Here is a 19311-nt window from a genome sequence, read left to right as displayed (position 1 = left end):
CATAGCCGCCCAGGCAAATGTCACTGAGGCATAAACAAGCACTTATTTCCTTGTGTTGGTCAGTTTATTACTGTGATTTAACTTTAAAATAGATGTATATGTTTAAACAAAGCATAAGCATACCTGTATTTGACGATGGTTTGCTGACCAGCTTTGGACGATGTCATGGCCTCTTGAAGCATGCTGTGGCTGGTCACTGAAGCATTCTCATAAAGGTACAGGGCATAGAACACTCGATAGTGCATGCTGAAACACAAAGTACAGGGCATAGAACACTCGATAGTGCATGCTGAAACACAAAGTACAGGGCATAGAACACTCGATAGTGCATGCTGAAACACAAAGTACAGGGCATAGAACACTCGATAGTGCATGCTGAAACACAGGGTACAGGGCATAGAACACTCGATAGTGCATGCTGAAACACAAGGTACAGGGCATAGACATGATAGAAGACTCGATAGTGCATGCTGAAACACAAGGTACAGGGCATAGAAGACTCGATAGTGCATGCTGAAACACAAGGTACAGGGCATAGAAGACTCGACAGTGCATGCTGAAACACAAGGTACAGGACATAGAAGACTCGATAGTGCATGCTGAAACACAAGGTACAGGACATAGAACACTCAATAATTCATGCTGAAACACAAGGTACAGGGCATAGAATACCAATAGTGCACACACTAACATTTAGTATTGAAAATCAGTATAAACCAATCAAGCCCTCCTTGTTAGCCAGTGATTGCCTACTTACCCACTCCACACATCGGCCCCGGCCAGGAGACGGAAGGTATAGAGGAAGGTCGCAATACAGTACAGACACTCTAGAACCTCCATGGACGTACACTGAGAGTGGCTGACCATCAGTGCCTCTATGATAGCCTGGACATCACCTACACTGTCCAAGATAACAACCAATGCAGTGACCACACACCAGGGGTTGGCTTCCTGCAATGTACAGACAAATATGCTTACTTTTACATGCCTATAAACAGACAATATGCTTACTTTTACATGCCTATAAATAGACAATATGCTTACTTTTACATGCCTATAAACAGACAATATGCTTACTTTTACATGCCTATAAACAGACAATATGCTTACTTTTACATGCCTATAAACAGACAATATGCTTACTTTTACAGGCCTATAAACAGACAATTATGCTTACTTTTACAGGCCTATAAACAGACAATATGCTTACTTTTACATGCCTATAAACAGACAATATGCTTACTTTTACATGCCTATAAACAGACAATATGCTTACTTTTACATGCTTATAAACAGACAATATGCTTACTTTTACATGCTTATAAACAGACAATATGCTTACTTTTACAGGCCTATAAACAGACAATTATGCTTACTTTTACAGGCCTATAAACAGACAATATGCTTACTTTTACATGCCTATAAACAGACAATATGCTTACTTTTACATGCCTATAAACAGACAATATGCTTACTTTTACATGCCTATAAACAGACAATATGCTTACTTTTACATGCCTATAAACAGACAATATGCTTACTTTTACAGGCCTATAAACAGACAATTTGCTTACTTTAACATGCCTATAAACAGACAATATGCTTACTTTTACATGCTTATAAACAGACAAATATGCTTACTTTTACATATCTATAAACAGACAATATGCTTACTTTTACATGCCTATAAACAGACAATATGCTTACTTTTACATGCCTATAAACAGACAATATGCTTACTTTTACATGCCTATAAAAATAAATGATTCATCCTGTAGAATGAGATAATGTTTGGGACTCAAATACTACAGCAAAACATGGACATAATGAACTACAAGGGACTGGAGAAATCAGTTTGTTAACTTATATATGTTGTTCATTGTATACAATTTCGCTCGGAAGTGTCTGCCATCTTGGATAAAACAATACACAATATACGTAATTGCAGCATTGACTTATATTAGAAGTGATCACTTCATAGCATTCAATTGATAACATTTAATAACATTCATTTAATAACATTAAATTCATTACATTTTTAGAACCTTGTTTATCAAATATGTATTCAGCATTTCACGATTTATATACAGAGAGATTGTAGTCGGTGATTTTGCTCTGGCTTCTGTTTGCTGACTTCATTCGTGAAACTGCATAGGTTTAATGTTCGTTTTACAGACAAGATTAGTCCAATTACATGTACGGGTAATATTAACATGAAGCAAGTTTAACAAGGTTGAATCATCACCGCTCATTGTGTTGATTTGCCGTGATTGTACTGATTCGCCGCTGAGTGCGTATAGCCAATTGTCAGTGACACTTCACAGTGAGTGAGATTTCTCAGTTCGCTAAACACGTCACTAATTAGCGGTATTTGGGCTTGTCGGGGATCAGATATCAATTCGCTATATTATATATATGTTAGTTGGCTGTAGAGAGTTTGTTATGAACGTAAATTTTATATGATAATATATAGAAGATAGATCGGGGATTTTGTAACAGTTTGTTGTATCCGTTTGTTTGCTCCATCCGTGTTCATTATATCCGTGTTCTATTGTACATACTGTGTGTACATCCTGATGCTTACCTCGTGTTCAATACATTCAGGAGTTCTTTCCCTGATGAGAGCATTGGCCCAGCCATATTTGGGATGTCCCTTGAGGCACTGGCTCATGTTGCTGGCTGTCACAGGTTTGAAGTCCTTCATGTGCCTGAAGAGTCACACAAGTGATGAGTGTATTGCAACAAAACCTGTCATCATGGTCATATGGATGTACAGAGACGAGTGTGATATATCTAACATGATTGTTATCATAATCATATTGATCATAATCTCTTTGTTTCAATCAACAAAGCATTGTTAATATGGCATTGTTTTCTGATATTTGTATACTTTATAAAAATTATAGACATAATCTCTAAATTTGTGTCTCGTGTTTGAAACCTTGAGATACACATATTTGCAATGCAAAATTGCTTTTCTTGTCTTATTACCATCCTTACCATAAGTGTCGGATTGTATATTTCAAAATTCTTAAATCATCAACATGATCAATCATAGGAAAACAATATTTCCAATCTCATCAATACAAACCGTATCAATCCTTTTAGATACATTGAAGGCAAAGTCATCTTGGAATCTGCCATTGTCCTTTTGATTTCAGTCAGAGTATTTCCATAGCCTTTTCTCAACATGTGGTATTTCTTCTTCCATGGAACAAACTACAAACATATGTATATCATTTTGATCCATGAGTCAACAAAGGTATGATACACAGTGTTTCCGCTGGCTTTTGAAATTGCCAGTCCTAGTTGACTGGCAACTCTGAAAATTACCAGTCCCAGAACTCCAGATAAGCTGCGTATCTGCCTAAAATACGCATCAGAAATGCAGAAATATGCAGTAAAATAAAACCCAAGCGTATCAAATACGCAACGAACATAACAGATACGCTACAAAAATAAAACATGTGCGTATCATCAAAATATTGTGAAGTAACCCTGCGTATTGGATTAGCAAATCAGCAACTTATTTTGAATTTATAAACGGGCATTCCATCAACCTTGCCAAACTCCACGATGACAGTTACATCATGATCATTTGCCATCACCCTTTTTTGTGGAAGTATCGTGGTATTTTTTAGTCCTATAAGGCTCTCGAACCCACACGAAACCAGTTTGCAGGGACTAGATGAATAGTGTTTTTAAATATTTAACATGTTTAACTTAAATACCCACATGTGTAAAATCTAGTGGGTAACAGAAATTTGAATACCCAGATAGAATTACTGATAGTGATACCCAATGATTTTAAAATGCATGGGTAAAATACCCACAACACCAAAAGCTTATCTGGAGCTCTGCAGTCCCCCCTAATTTTTGTCAGTCCCAACTTTCAACAAATCAAAAACTGTTTGAAAGTTACCATGGTTACCTGGAATTAATTCTTTCAACATCAGGTTTAATGCCATGACATCATATCTGAGGTACCTCAGATAGATCTTCACGTCATTCACACAAAGCTCAGTAACAATTTTCTCTTTTGTTTTGAATATTTTGTGTCTACTATGTTGTTAGAAATAAAGATTTAATTTCAAAGCAAAGTGAATGTTATTTCCTTGCACTAAAAATAGACAGGGGAAACCCTGATGAGCAGACAAGCTGACTTTGTTCAAATATATATACTTATATCATGTATATGAATATCGCCAATGTTTTGTTAAACAACAAAGATTTATGAGGTTCTTTATTTGCCGGTCCACAGGGACTGGCAGTCATATGAATTACCAGTCCAAGCCTAATTTTACCAATAAAAAACTGGTAATTACCGGTAAACGGGAACACTGGATTCAAACAAAAACTAGTTTGAATTTATCTTATGATCATGATGATGAAGCCCATTTTGTAGTATCACTTCAAAACAAACCATAATCCAGGAAAAATAATCATCAGGACTGGATAAGTTCAGGGACATACCTATGGTTATTAAATGCTTATGAACAAGATGAATTGTGATCATAGTCACCATGGTCACCTGGATGATATGCCATGATACATTGGAATCTGTCTGAAGATATTGATATTTGGCATTTTTGTTCAAACTCTCATAATTGTTAAGTCATGTTCATAATTTAGAGGGGCAGTCGGGTAGCCTAGTGATCATGGTGATTAAAGCGTTCGCTCATCATGCTAAAGCCCAGGGTTTGATTCCCGACATGGTTACAATGTGTGAAGCCCATTTCTGGTGTCCCCCGCCATGACATTTCTGGAATATTGCTAAAAGCGGCATAAAACCATACTCACTCACGCACTCATAATTTAGACATTAAACGGGTTAAACAAAAATGTTACATGGAATATGATTTGCTAAAAGAGATGATAGATCCTCAACCCAATTCTAAGCATGTTTTTGCAAATGTTATTTATTATTAATATTATGTACTTACTCTCAATTAAGATGATTAACAGCTTTATGACGTTTATTGAACATGATGAAGGTGTCCTTATTGGATTCATCATTTAACATAAGAAACATGTTAAAACTAACCATGATAGCTCAGTAATCATCATCATCAACACGTTCATTACTGATGATAATCTGATTAAATATATAGATAATAAAAGACCTGTCATGCTTAAGGTAATGTGAAGAAACTGAACAGGTCTTTTTTTTCAACCCATAACCATGATAACCATGATAATTCCTAGTACCTACTTGTACACCACAAATCATCTGATTATTTCATTTTTCCTTCCTTAAAACCATGCCTAACAGCCAGGATTTAAAAAAATATGTAAACCATGGAAAATAGAAGTGCATTCTTATCATGCCAAAAAATGCTTAAGATGACGTTTGGTTACCACCGAGTTTAACAAGTCACATACCTTTCTATCTGAGATGATATCATTCCACTGTCGACACACTCTGTTGCTGTTCAGGCACAAATCAAGAATTGGCAGTTGGCAGAAAATGTGCTCTATCAAATGATAGGGCAGAATTTCAAAATAGTTAGTGTTATTTTGTGCATTTACATCTGCAAATGCCAATCCAGAACCCTCTCCAACCAGCCCATATGTTTGTTTGTACATTGTCTCCTGTGTTTGCCTACTTGCTTTGCTACTAATATTTGAGAACGATGTGCTTGGTTTAGCATCTGTCATGGACACTGAAACACTAGACTGAGGATTACTACTAGAGTTCATTCTTCTTTTCTTTGGAAAAGGTTGTCCTGCAGTCAAATTTTTCTGACCATCAAATAGTTTTTTCACAAAAGCATTCTCCTGAAACCTATGTTTCGTGGACTGTTTCTGATTATCTGACTGCGAGGATACCGGACTGCAGCTATTGTCACTGATGTAGATGGCACCTGACATCTGTTTGATTGGAGAATACATCTTTGATGGGCTTCTGTGTGTTACGGGAACAAACTCTTCATTCTCCTCAATATTGTTGTGTAATTCCATTTTAACTTTTGCTGGTGATGTTGAATGAGTTTTTGATTTGGTGAAGAAACTAGAAATATTCTTCTGATTTGGTCCTGCACTATCCTTTGCCCGTTGCAATTTACTGTTTCTCCTTTTGTATGTACTGTTCACAGCTCCTTTTGATGACTGAAAGCCCCCAGTCTCTAACTGTGATTCTGTTAATCCAAGTAAACTTGATGCTGCTGTAAAGTTACCGCTTGGTTGACTAGAGGAGAATAAGCCTTGATATGTTTCCTGGTCTCTCCTTACCTCACTTCTGTCAGGTTGACTAGATATTAAGCTGGAAGCCTTTGCAAATCCTTACTGAAGTTGACAGGATCCTAATGATGATAGAAGAGAATTTTCTTCAACATGTTCAAAGCTACTTTTGACAAATGGGGCTTTCTCTAAAGGAGAGTGTGGTGAACATTCATGAATATTTTCATTGTGGAAGTTGCAATCACTTGGTTCTAGTTCTTTGTTGTCAAGTTTGAACCTTTTACTGTCAGTAGAGTGGTAGGCCCTTTTTGATTTCTCCCTAAATCTAGGTTGAAGGCCTCTATTTGGATCCTTATTACTTTTGGGAATTTCGAACGGTTTTGACAGAGCTTTTGATGACTGTGAGAGCGAAAGACAGTCTGAAGTTGACAGGTGGATTTTTCTTTTTCTTATGTTTGGATATGACAGTGTCTCTGTGCTGTTGCTACGACTACACTCGGCTGATGTTATCGTCTCAACAGGCTGATGATATCCGGGAACACAGTCGACTGCGTTTCTACTTTCTGTTTCATTAGGCCTTGCGGAAGAGCCTGAGGCTGAGGGTCCTTTCACGACACAGTGCTTACCAAATGCGCAGTTGTCGTCCTCCAAGTAAGGTCTACTTTCCAGTGTTTGTGTGTCGGTGTCTAATGTTCTTGAATCTTCGATGTTTTCGATCTTATTAACACTGGACACTTTAAACGTTCTGGCCTTATTTCTCTTTCGAGCCATTTTCAGCCATCTTTACTTTTGTGCTAACCCTTACAACATCTACAAATATAAACATTTGTTCTGTATTTACTAATGATTAAAATATTTTGGTACGCAAAGTTAACATGACAAATTTAGAAATACAACGTTATTAAATATCACAAGTAAGTTAAAATTATGTCACTGTTTACAACATTTCGTTTTTGCATGATAAGTGCGACATGAAGAGCAAGGGTAGATAACTCTCAATAAATGTCGCGTGTTTACAAAGCTGCACAAACCAACGATGAAAACTTTTTCAGATTTGATAACGGTGCTGACACTTATTTGTCTTACGCACATGAAAAATCGGGAGATTCGGTTCTGCACATTGCTTCAAGATATGGTCACTTGAACCTTGTTAGTTTATTTTTGGAGAAAGGGGTCAGCCCTGAAATTGTTAACTTGGATGGCAAAAGACCACTTCACGAAGCTGCCCAAAATGGACAAATCGACATTGTTAAATATTTGTTGGATTATGGCGCCATTGTTGATTGTCTTAAAAGAGCTGATTGGTAAGGAGAAACATCAGTAGTGATCTTTACCTAAATAAAGTTTGCTCAGGTCATTAGGAAATCAAAAGAAGTTAGATTGATGCAAATCATTCATTAGGTCTACCAGCTTTATTATTCTGCCTAGGCCGGTTCACTCCCAATTGTCAGACATCCCATTTGTGAGACTACCCAATCGTCAGACAGACCAGTCAAATGTGACCATTGTAACCTGCCTAGGGTGCTCACATGCTCAGTGTGGGGTAACATGTTAACATTCAACATGGTCAGTGTGGGTTAACGTGTTGACATCAACATGCTCAGGGTGGGTTAACATTCAACATGCTCAGGGTGGGTTAACATTCAACATGCTCAGGGTGGGTTAATGTGTTGACATCAACATGCTCAGGGTGGGTCAACATGTTAACATTCAACATGGTCAGGGTGGGTTAACATGTTTACATCATGCTCAGGGTGGGTTAACATTCAACATGCTCAGGGTGGGTTAATGTGTTGACATCAACATGCTCAGGGTGGGTCAACATGTTAACATTCAACATGGTCAGGGTGGGTTAACATGTTGACATCAACATGCTCAGTGGGTTGACATTGGGTCACGTCAACATGTCATTGATAAAGTTGATACAGATATATACCAACATGGCCAATAGTATACACACTAGTATACAGTACATGCATAGTGTTCAATATGTACAGAATCATCCCTTGTGCTTGAGCACTCTTCACTGCCTTCTTTACAAAATTGGGACAACATTTATATGTTGATAGTAGTGACCAATTACACAGTTTTCATTGGCAGCAAACTATGGTTGTCAAATGTTACTGGATTAAGTAAATAACAATACACAGAGTAACATGTGAGCAATATCCATTCAATGAATATATAGGATACTTGATGCAGGGTTTCTGGATGTAGATCAAATATAGACAGTAGTAGGGCTGGGACGGGTAACGCGGGTCGGGTGGGTACTGAGTAGGCCCATGATTAGGTACGTGATATATTGTTTAATGACACAATAATCTAAAACTCTATGGTTACACAATAAGTCACTAATGTTGCCATTTTTTTCTGACAATGCACCTATTCCTTCTACTTTTATACTTTTGAATAAAAATAAAACTTCATGCAGTAAACTTCCCAATCGGACAGTATGTACCTATCTCTTGATATCTACAGCGGGTACCCGGGTAGGGTCGGGTAATAGGGTAGAGGGTACCCGGGGGGTAAGTTTGGACTCCTCCCAGCCCTAGACAATAGACTTATTATTGGACAGTCCCAGGCTTGAATACCCAGCAGCATTAAGCACACACCAGAGTATTGTTTGCAACTCTGACACAACTGCAGCATCTTTGCCAATCTAACAGTTCCAGATATTCTGGATATAATTTCTTGTGTCATAGTGCATTTTGAAAAACAAATTTGCTCAGATGAGCACCAGGCTTTGACTCCCAAACAGCAGTTTGAACATTTGACAAAAGGAACTTATCAAATGGACTACCGGTAGATGTAGCCATGAGGTTCTCTTTTTTTGACAAAAAAACATATTTTTTAATATCTAATGCAGACAAAAATGGTAAACCTTGTGTATCATGATAGATAAATCGCAACCCATGTGTTGCAGTATGTATCATGTTACATGTCCCCCTCTTCCCCCCGACTAGTCTCCAGAAACCCAATATCCTATATAACAGTTGTTCATGAATGCATGCCACTTTTTTATAAAAGAAAGGTGTCATGATCATGTATACATGTTCTCCCAACTTCTAAATGCCTATTAAAGACTTCAATAGTTGTTCAGTCAAAATATATATATTGTGATGTTTATGCTATATCATGTGTATGTACATATTGTATATACTATATAGCTGAAATATTGTCATCTTTGGCAAAGATACATTTCCTTTTATGATATTAACTCCCTTTCTCTAGCCACAGACATGATTGATAGTGCACCTGTTTTTCCAGGAAACTGATTTCTCTGTACGATTAGTTCATACTGTATTGTTCAGTGGTCATACTGTGTTCATACTGTGTTCATTCTGTGTTCATACCGTAAATCTTTTCTTTTTTAATGGAAGGACCCCTCTGATGCTGGCATGCACAAAAAACGGACCTGAGGTGATCCGAGCATTGTTACAGAAGGGAGCTGATCTTGCCCTGAGGAACAAGGATGGATGGAACTCCTTCCACATTGCGGCAAGGTACCATGGGTACAGGGGTTTCAAATAACTGTTGCCTGACACCAGTACCATGGGTACAGGGGTTTCTAATAACCGTTGCCTGACACCAGTACCATGGGTATTGGGGTTTCAAATAACCGTTGCCTGACACCAGTACCATGGGTATTGGGGTTTCAAATAACCATTGCCTGACACCAGTACTATGGGTTCATTTGGTTTCAAATGGCATTGCCTGACACCAGTACCATGAGTACAGGGGTTTCAAATGGCATTGCCTGACACCAGTACCATGGGTACAGGGGTTTCAAATGGCATTGCCTGACACCAGTACCATGGGTACAGGGGTGTCAAATGGCATTGCCTGACACCAGTACCATGGGTACAGGGGTTTCAAATGGCATTGCCTGACACCAGACTCATGGGTACAGGGGTTTCAAATGGCATTGCCAGACACCAGTACCATGGGTACAGGGGTGTCAAATGTCATTGCCTGACACCAGTACCACAAGTACAGGGGTTTCAAATAGCACCAGAGATGGAGATGGTATATCATGTTTTGTGTTCTCCAGGGAAGGGAGTGTGGAGATGGTATATCATGTTTTGTGTTCTCCAGGGAAGGGAGTGTGGAGATGGTATATCATGTTTTGTGTTCTCCAGGGAAGGGAATGTGGAGATGGTATATCATGTTTTGTTTTCTCCAGGGAAGGGAGTGTGGAGATGGTATATCATGTTTTGTGTGCTCCAGGGAAGGGAGTGTGGAGATGGTATATCATGTTTTGTGTGCTCCAGGGAAGGGAGTGTGGAGATGGTATATCATGTTTTGTGTTCTCCAGGGAAGGGAATGTGGAGATGGTATATCATGTTTTGTGTTCTCCAGGGAAGGGTGTGTGGAGATGGTATATCATGTTTTGTTTTCTCCAGGGAAGGGAGTGTGGAGATGGTATATCATGTTTTGTGTTCTCCAGGGAAGGGTGTGTGGAGTTGGTATATCATGTTTTGTGTTCTCCAGGGAAGGGAGTGTGGAGATGGTATATCATGTTTTGTGTTCTCCAGGGAAGGGAGTGTGGAGATGGTATATCATGTTTTGTGTTCTCCAGGGAAGGGAGTGTGGAGATGGTATATCATGTTTTGTGTTCTCCAGGGAAGGGAGTGTTGAGATGGTATATCATGTTTTGTGTTCTCCAGGGAAGGGAGTGTTGAGATGGTATATCATGTTTTGTGTTCCCCAGGGAAGGGAGTGTTGAGATGGTATATCATGTTTTGTGTTCTCCAGGGAAGGGAGTGTTGAGATGGTATATCATGTTTTGTGTTCCCCAGGGAAGGGAGTGTTGAGATGGTATATCATGTTTTGTGTTCTCCAGGGAAGGGAGTGTTGAGATGGTATATCATGTTTTGTGTTCTCCAGGGAAGGGAGTGTGGAGATGGTATATCATGTTTTGTCTTCTCCAGGGAAGGGAGTGTGGAGATGGTATATCATGTTTTGTCTTCTCCAGGGAAGGGAATGTGGAGATGGTATATCAGGTTTTGTCTTCTCCAGGGAAGGGAGTGTGGAGATGGTATATCATCTTTTGTCTTCTCCAGGGAAGGGAGTGTGGAGATGGTATATCTTTTTTTGTGTTCTCCAGGGAAGGGAGTGTGGAGATACTTCAGCTATTGCTTCATCATGATGATCAGCTGTGGAACACTGTGAGCAAGAACGGAAGAACACCGCTTCACACAGCAGGTATAAATACAATGCTCCATGTAAGATCATTGTCACTGTTTAAAACATTTCTCTCTTGTCTGACAATGTTTAACTCTCCCATTAGTTAGTGTGAGACTGTGTTTCAGCACTTCATGGCTGCACGGATGTTGTTCGTTTCCTTGTTGGGTCATGTGACTACCCATGTGACGTGGTGGACAGCTGTGGTACAACACCATTGATGGATGCTCTTAGAGCGGGACATGTAGACACAGCACAAGTCCTTGTCGACTTACACAAGGTGGGTCACAGTACTACCCCTAGACTGTTACAAGGGGGAGACAGCAACACCCATGCATCCACGGGGAGATCAAGGTTACAGTTGGTCTTCAGCAACCCATACTTGTCATAACTAACTGATGTCATAGGATCAGGTGGTAGATCGATGCTCATGACCATGATGATGTCAGTCACTGGTTTGTCGGGTCCACACTTGATTATTTACAGATCGCCGTGATATGGCTGGAATATTGCTGACTGCCACGACAAACAACCTTGCAAGGTTTGCGTTCTTCCACTAACGCAGGTCAGGATGACAGAGGAAATTATCATTGAAGTTTGTGGAGAAAAAACTGAGATGCATATACATGATCTGCAGCTTAGAAAATCAACTTGTGTGTTAAACTTGTGTGTTAGAATACAAAACTTGTTTGTCATACCTTCAGAGTTGATCTTGTAATGGTGTGTGTGACGGTGTTGCTGGTGTACAATGATGTGTGTGACGGTGTTGCTGGTCTACAATGATGTGTGTGATGGTGTTGCTGGTGTACAATGGTGTGTGTGATGGTGTTGCTGGTGTACAATGATGTGTGTGATGGTGTTGCTGGTGTACAATGGTGTGTGTGATGGTCTTGCTGGTCTACAATGATGTGTGTGATGGTGTTGCTGGTGTACAATGATGTGTGTGATGGTGTTGCTGGTGTGTAATGATGTGTGTGACGGTGTTGCTGGTGTACAATGATGTGTGTGACGGTGTTGCTGGTGTACAATGATGTGTGTGATGGTGTTGCTGGTGTACAATGATGTGTGTGATGGTGTTGCTGGTGTACAATGATGTGTGTGACGGTGTTGCTGGTGTACAATGATGTGTGTGACGGTGTTGCTGGTGTACAATGATGTGTGTGACGGTGTTGCTGGTGTACAATGATGTGTGTGATGGTGTTGCTGGTGTGTAATGGTGTGTGTGACGGTGTTGCTGGTGTACAATGATGTGTGTGACGGTGTTGCTGGTGTACAATGATGTGTGTGATGGTGTTGCTGGTGTGTAATGGTGTGTGTGACGGTGTTGCTGGTGTACAATGATGTGTGTGACGGTGTTGCTGGTGTACAATGATGTGTGTGATGGTGTTGCTGGTGTACAATGATGTGTGTGATGGTGTTGCTGGTGTACAATGATGTGTGTGATGGTGTTGCTGGTGTACAATGATGTGTGTGATGGTGTTGCTGGTGTACAATGATGTGTGTGATGGTGTTGCTGGTGTACAATGGTGTGTGTGATGGTGTTGCTGGTGTACAATGATGTGTGTGATGGTGTTGCTGGTGTACAATGGTGTGTGTGATGGTGTTGCTGGTGTACAATGATGTGTGTGATGGTGTTGCTGGTGTACAATGGTGTGTGTGATGGTGTTGCTGGTGTACAATGATGTGTGTGACGGTGTTGCTGGTGTGTAATGGTGTGTGTGACGGTGTTGCTGGTGTACAATGATGTGTGTGATGGTGTTGCTGGTGTACAATGATGTGTGTGACGGTGTTGCTGGTGTACAATGATGTGTGTGATGGTGTTGCTGGTGTGTAATGGTGTGTGTGACGGTGTTGCTGGTGTACAATGATGTGTGTGATGGTGTTGCTGGTGTGTAATGGTGTGTGTGATGGTGTTGCTGGTGTACAATGGTGTGTGTGACGGTGTAGCTGGTGTACAATTGTGTGTGTGACGGTGTTGTTTGCTGTAGGCTGACGTGCAGAAGGAGGACAAGCTTGGGCGTCAGCCAGTGCATCTGGTGTCGGAGGCAGGGGAGCTGGAGGCCCTCGACTTTCTCCTGGACACCTTCCACCTGTCTGTAGACACCAGGACAACCAGCACTCACTGCACCCCCCTCCATGTGGCTGCCAAGGTCAGTCTCCATCACTTCCTCCCACCATAAACCCCCCTCCATGTGGCTGCCAAGGTCAGTCTTCATCACTTCCTCCCACCATTACTCCCCTCCATGTGGCTGCCAAGGTCAGCCTTCATCACTTCCTCCCCTCCATTTGGCTGCCAAGGTCAGCCTTCATCACTTCCTCCCACCATTACTCCCCTCTATTTGGCTGCCAAGGTCACCCTCCATCACTTCCTCCCACCATTACTCCCCTCCATGTGGCTGCCAAGGTCAGCCTTCATCATTTCCTCCGCTCCATGTGGCTGCCAAGGTCAGTCTTCATCACATCCTCCCACCATTACTCCCCACCATTACTCCCCTCCATGTGGCTGCCAAGGTCAGCCTTCATCACTTCCTCCCACCATTACTCCCCTCCATTTGGCTGCCAAGGTCAGTCTTCATCATTTCCTCCCCTCTGTTTGGCTGCCAAGGTCAGTCTTCATCATTTCCTCCCACCATTACTCCCCTCCATGTGGCTGCCAAGGTCAGCCTTCATCACTTCCTCCCCTCCATTTGGCTGCCAAGGTCAGTCATCATCACTTCCTCCCACCATTACTCCCCTCCATTTGGCTGCCAAGGTCAGTCTTCATCACTTCCTCCCACCATTACTCCCCTCCATGTGGCTGCCAAGGTCAGCCTTCATCACTTCCTCCCCTCTGTTTGGCTGCCAAGGTCAGTCATCATCACTTCCTCCCACCATTACTCCCCTCCATGTGGCTGCCAAGGTCAGTCTTCATCACTTCCTCCCACCATTACTCCCCTCCATGTGGCTGCCAAGGTCAGCCTTCATCACTTCCTCCCCTCTGTTTGGCTGCCAAGGTCAGTCTTCATCACTTCCTCCCACCATTACTCCCCTCCATGTGGCTGCCAAGGTCAGTCATCATCACTTCCTCCCACCATTACTCCCCTCCATGTGGCTGCCAAGGTCAGCCTTCATCACTTCCTCCCCTCTGTTTGGCTGCCAAGGTCAGTCTTCATCACTTCCTCCCACCATTACTCCCCTCCATGTGGCTGCCAAGGTCAGTCATCATCACTTCCTCCCACCATTACTCCCCTCCATGTGGCTGCCAAGGTCAGCCTTCATCACTTCCTCCCCTCTGTTTGGCTGCCAAGGTCAGTCTTCATCACTTCCTCCCACCATTACTCCCCTCCATGTGGCTGCCAAGGTCAGCCTTCATCACTTCCTCCCACCATTACTCCCCTCCATGTGGCTGCCAAGGTCAGTCATCATCACTTCCTCCCACCATTACTCCCCTCCATGTGGCTGCCAAGGTCAGTCTTCATCACTTCCTCCCACCATTACTCCCCTCCATGTGGCTGCCAAGGTCAGTCATCATCACTTCCTCCCACCATTACTCCCCTCCATGTGGCTGCCAAGGTCAGTCATCATCACTTCCTCCCACCATTACTCCCCTCCATTTGGCTGCCAAGGTCAGCCTTCATCACTTCCTCCCCTCTGTTTGGCTGCCAAGGTCAGTCATCATCACTTCCTCCCACCATTACTCCCCTCCATGTGGCTGCCAAGGTCAGCCTTCATCACTTCCTCCCACCATTACTCCCCTCCATGTGGCTGCCAAGGTCAGTCTTCATCACTTCCTCCCACCATTACTCCCCTCCATGTGGCTGCCAAGGTCAGTCTTCATCATTTCTTCCCACCATTGCCACAGCGAACTATCCCACCATTTGTAAAAAATACACACATGTTTTATTGAAACAACAATTAACACAAGAAACCACAACATTAGAATAAACATATCTTCATGACTATATTTATTTTTAATCCCATTTTCATTTGATTGCCATGGCCGCCTCCGCGGTCTAGTGGTAGAGTGTCCGCCCAGACAGCGGGAGGTCTGGGGTTCGATCACCGGCCGCGTCATACCAAAAGATGTTAAAAGATGGTACTTTTTGTTACCCTGCCTGGTGCTCGGCATTAAGAGGCTAAAACGAGGACTGGTTGGCTCGGAATCAGTATACTGCTGAGTTGGGTTTTCATGTTAAACTGTGGCAAGGTATCTCAGTGAGCTAGCACTATAAATCGGCATCAGCCCGGACAAGTACAAGCAGCCACACACACAGGTGCATGCACGTCGCTATATAAGTGTATTAATCTTGGATCTTGGACGTTAAACTCCTTTTTACCTCACCTTGAATGCCATAATAAACCAAACCCAGGAATATGTGGAGGGTTCTCTTTGGCATTACAAATTTGACACTTTTGGGCTATGTGGGTTGGCAGTTTTGCCTGTTATATGGCTCTTTGTGTATAACTGAACCACATTGTTTGGTTGGTATAAGGTAAGAGACCTTTGTACTTGCGAATACAGTCCTGACTCAATGTTATATTTGTGTGGCTTGTTGCTAATTGTATTCATATGTTCCATGTACCCCATTCTTGTTGAAAGCTGACCAGAAGAGTATGATATTTAACCTGGGATTTTGTACAATGTGTATCAGTGCTTATGTTTTCTGTCAGTGATTTCAATGACATTTGCAGGCCACCACACTGGCTGAAATATCGGTTTCTCCCAATAACAATAATTCCCGGGTTTAAGTCACTTTTCAACTTCTCTTCGCTGACCGATGTGAAGTGAAAATTGTTTTCCAACTATCTGAGTTTCTGTCTGTTTGTGTGTCCATTTAATAGAAACTGTGCCTACCTGTGCCTTGTCTGAAGAACTACAAGGTGTGTAGTTATGATATTGAGTTGATACAGGTCATGGATTTGTCTCAGAGACTAACAATCTGAGTATTTAGCTTAAAACTTTAATTCAAAACCTGTAAGACAGCATTGTAATGGGGGAAAATTGCTAACTTTGGCCATGTTGACATTGCACCTCTCTTCCTTGCAGGAGGGTCAGGATGCTATCGTGGGGCACCTTTTGAGGCGTGGCGCCGATGTCCATCTCTTGGATACATCACTAAGATCTGGTAAGAAGCAGTCTCCTTGCATCATGTTCATCTTGAACCTCCTTCATGATTCACCTGTGCACGTACCTCATGCTTGAACCTCCTGAATGATACCCCCATCCACAGGACCTCACGCTTGAATCTCCTGTAGATATCACCATCTCCAGGGCCTCATGCTGGAACCTCCTGAATGATTCACCCATCCTCACGCTTGAATCTCCTGTAGATATCACCATCTCAAGGACCTCATGCTTGAATCTCCTGTAGATATCACCATCTCCAGGACCTCATGCTTGAATCTCCTGTAGATGTCACCATCTCCAGGACCTCACGCTTGAACCTCCTGAATGATTTACCAAAACACATGATGTCATGCTTGAATCTCCTGTAGATATCACCATCTCTAGGACCTCATGCTTGAACCTCCTGAACGATTCACCCATCCACATGATGTCACGCTTGAATCTCCTGTAGATATCACCATCTCCAAGACCTCATGCTTGAACCTCCTGAACGATTCACCCATCCACAGGACCTCACGCTTGAATCTCCTGTAGATATCACCATCTCCAGGACTTCATGCTTGACCCTCCTGACTGATTCACCCATCCACATGATGTCATGCTTGAATCTCCTGTAGATATCACCATCTCTAGGACCTCATGCTTGACCCTCCTGAATGATTCCCCCATCCACAGGATGTCACGCTTGAATCTCCTGTAGATATCACCATCTCCAAGACCTCATGCTTGAACCTCCTGAACGATTCACCCATCCACAGGACCTCACGCTTGAATCTCCTGTAGATATCACCATCTCCAGGACTTCATGCTTGAACCTCCTGAATGATTCACCCATCCAGAGGACCTCACGCTTGAATCTCCTGTAGATATCACCATCTCCAGGACTTCATGCTTGACCCTCCTGAATGATTCACCCATCCACATGATGTCACGCTTGAATCTCCTGTAGATATCACCATCTCTAGGACCTCATGCTTGACCCTCCTGAATGATTCCCCCATCCACAGGATGTCACGCTTGAATCTCCTGTAGATATCACCATCTCCAGGACTTCATGCTTGACCCTCCTGAACCCTCAGAACTCAGAACTCTCATATGTTGGTCAATACAGAATAAAACGCATTCATTTCTTGTCCACAGCTCTTCACATCGCCAGTGGAGGCCAGCACGCAGGGTGTGTGGAACTGCTGCTGAAACATGGTGCTGGTGACAGTCAGGACAAGCACGGACAGACAGCCAGGCACATGGCCAGGAAAGATGGTGTAAAACAAGTCTTCAGGAAATATCTGGATCATATTACTTGAAATGTCAATAAAATGTTTTTAAATATTTTTGGGTTGTTGTAACAGTATTATTCAGGCTGTGGTTCCACCATGTCACATCATTCTATGACACCTTGGGCATTACGAAGCTTCCGACCTTCCAGTCCCCAGGCAGACACTCTATCCGCAACACCAGGAAGATGGAAGACAGACTGTGTGTCATCTTGTCTTGTTGCGGCTCATGTCCCAAGTCGCCAGCTGTGTGGATGGCCTGTATGATGGCTCTGCAATATTGCTTAGCGAGGGCTTAGGCTACCTTCACACTGTGCCTATTAGGCTCCCATTTGAGATCAAACAGCACTACGACAAGGAAAGTGAAAAAGTTGAATTACTATCCTCAGTAATCTGGAATGTCCTATCATTGTCTGAACGCAGACGTATACGTTCGTAATACCCCCATTCCTCTAGGCGAAGTTGTACTGCGCTCTACGGCTCTGAGGGAGTGCCATAGGTCTCCTCATTTTTCAGGGATCTAGGGGCACTTACGATCAGATAGCGCTCCTTTTGCGATCCAATAGCGATCTATGCGATCCGATAGCGACTTGAAGACCCTTGATCGTAACCAAACAACCCAAAATGTGGCGATCTTGCACGATCAGTTCCTCGCTCCTTTTGCGATCCAAGGCGATCAGGATGCGATCCAATGGCGCTCTATCTGCGATACGATGGCGATCACTGCGATATAAATCTCTCCACTCCGATCCGATAGCGATCTAGGCGACCTATAGAGATCCATTAGCACTCAATTGGCGCTCTATGGGATCCTATTGCGACCCGCTCGCCGAATTTGGGGTCCGATCCTATAAAAACTAGTAGCTTCTGAGGCGCTCATCAGTTCTACTCTTGGTAGCAGAAGGGTAGGTCCCAGTCTCTTTTGGCGATCGGCGGCGCTCTAGGGTGTTACGATAGCGCTCTGATTACGACCTTGGCGATCAAGTAGCGCTCCGATGGCGACCAAGTAGCGATCTGACGGCATTCTGGGCGGAGCGCCACGGATTTTATTGCAGGGAGTCGACAGGCGGCGACCTTGACGATCATGGAGATCAGTTAGAGATAAGATAGCGATTCATTAACGCTTTTGGAGATCTGCCTCCGTACGTTCAGCATTATAACGTTTCTTTAACATCCTATTGTAACATACCGTATTCGACGTAATAAGCGCCGACGGCGATATTTGCTAATATACCAGCTAGTGAACAACCCCAATTAGCACCCCTTCCGATTGATCAATGTATACAAGACTTGTATAATACGCTCCCGTGTGTGATATGCACCCTTAATTATGGGCAATTAAATTCTGGAAAAATATATCTGTCGTGTATAAACATTTCAGGCTGTCAGCATAAACCACGAAATTTACGATCTTTTAACTCTGTTTTCTTCACCAAAATAATATTCTAATAAGAGCCCTTTTTTTCTAATTTTGAGAGCGCCCTGGACGCTTACTACGTCAAATAGGTAATATTGCCACCATGGACTGTCACAGTCAATGGAGTAAGCTTGTTCCCTTGGCAGTAA

General features: G+C 42.5%; 2 protein-coding genes across 7 annotated transcripts in view; one reads left to right on the top strand and one right to left on the bottom strand.

Annotated features, from left to right (window-relative positions):
- Positions 1-6951, bottom strand: part of LOC124117377 (F-box DNA helicase 1-like) — a 40603-nt gene extending 33652 nt beyond the window's left edge. The window contains exons 1-6 of the mRNA XM_048401548.1: positions 6807-6951; positions 5383-6281; positions 3092-3219; positions 2585-2708; positions 758-951; positions 124-246 (exon numbers count right to left, since the gene is read on the bottom strand). Of these exons, the coding sequence (XP_048257505.1) occupies positions 124-246; positions 758-951; positions 2585-2708; positions 3092-3219; positions 5383-6281; positions 6807-6951 (1613 nt within the window). The remainder of the gene's footprint in view (positions 1-123; positions 247-757; positions 952-2584; positions 2709-3091; positions 3220-5382; positions 6282-6806) is intronic.
- Positions 6952-7136: 185 nt separating this feature from the next.
- On the top strand, positions 7137-17802 carry LOC124117378 (ankyrin repeat domain-containing protein 16-like). Of its 6 annotated transcripts, XM_048401385.1 has the most exons (7): positions 7148-7484; positions 9561-9683; positions 11288-11385; positions 11493-11644; positions 13353-13514; positions 16391-16469; positions 17612-17802. In XM_048401385.1, the coding sequence occupies exons 1-7, from the start codon at positions 7183-7185 to the stop codon at positions 17773-17775; spliced, it is 1080 nt and encodes a 359-aa protein (XP_048257342.1). In that variant the 5' UTR covers positions 7148-7182; the 3' UTR covers positions 17776-17802. The 6 variants fall into 6 exon arrangements, with proteins under 6 accessions (XP_048257343.1, XP_048257342.1, XP_048257340.1 ...); XM_048401383.1 differs by lacking the exons at positions 7148-7484; positions 9561-9683; positions 11288-11385; positions 11493-11644; positions 13353-13514 and adding exons at positions 13515-13621; positions 13663-14316; positions 14358-14969; positions 15117-15169; XM_048401382.1 differs by lacking the exons at positions 7148-7484; positions 9561-9683; positions 11288-11385; positions 11493-11644; positions 13353-13514 and adding exons at positions 13521-14316; positions 14358-14463; positions 14505-14969; positions 15117-15169.
- Positions 17803-19311: the final 1509 nt, after the last annotated feature.

This window comes from Haliotis rufescens, unplaced genomic scaffold (assembly GCF_023055435.1).
Source record: "Haliotis rufescens isolate VD_foot unplaced genomic scaffold, xgHalRufe1.0.p SCAF_22, whole genome shotgun sequence".
NCBI classification, from domain to species: domain Eukaryota; kingdom Metazoa; phylum Mollusca; class Gastropoda; order Lepetellida; family Haliotidae; genus Haliotis; species Haliotis rufescens.
This window is presented reverse-complemented; position numbering and strand designations above follow the sequence as displayed.

Bases quoted from the DNA above. Each gene is read 5' to 3' on its own strand.
- LOC124117378 (XM_048401383.1), top strand. From the start codon at position 13,555: ATGTGGCTGCCAAGGTCAGTCTTCATCACTTCCTCCCACCATTACTCC. The intron at 14,970-15,116 runs GTCAGCCTTCAT...GTGGCTGCCAAG, and splicing joins CCCTCCATTTGGCTGCCAAG to GTCAGTCTTCATCACTTCCT. The intron at 15,170-16,390 runs GTCAGTCTTCAT...TCTTCCTTGCAG, and splicing joins CCCTCCATGTGGCTGCCAAG to GAGGGTCAGGATGCTATCGT.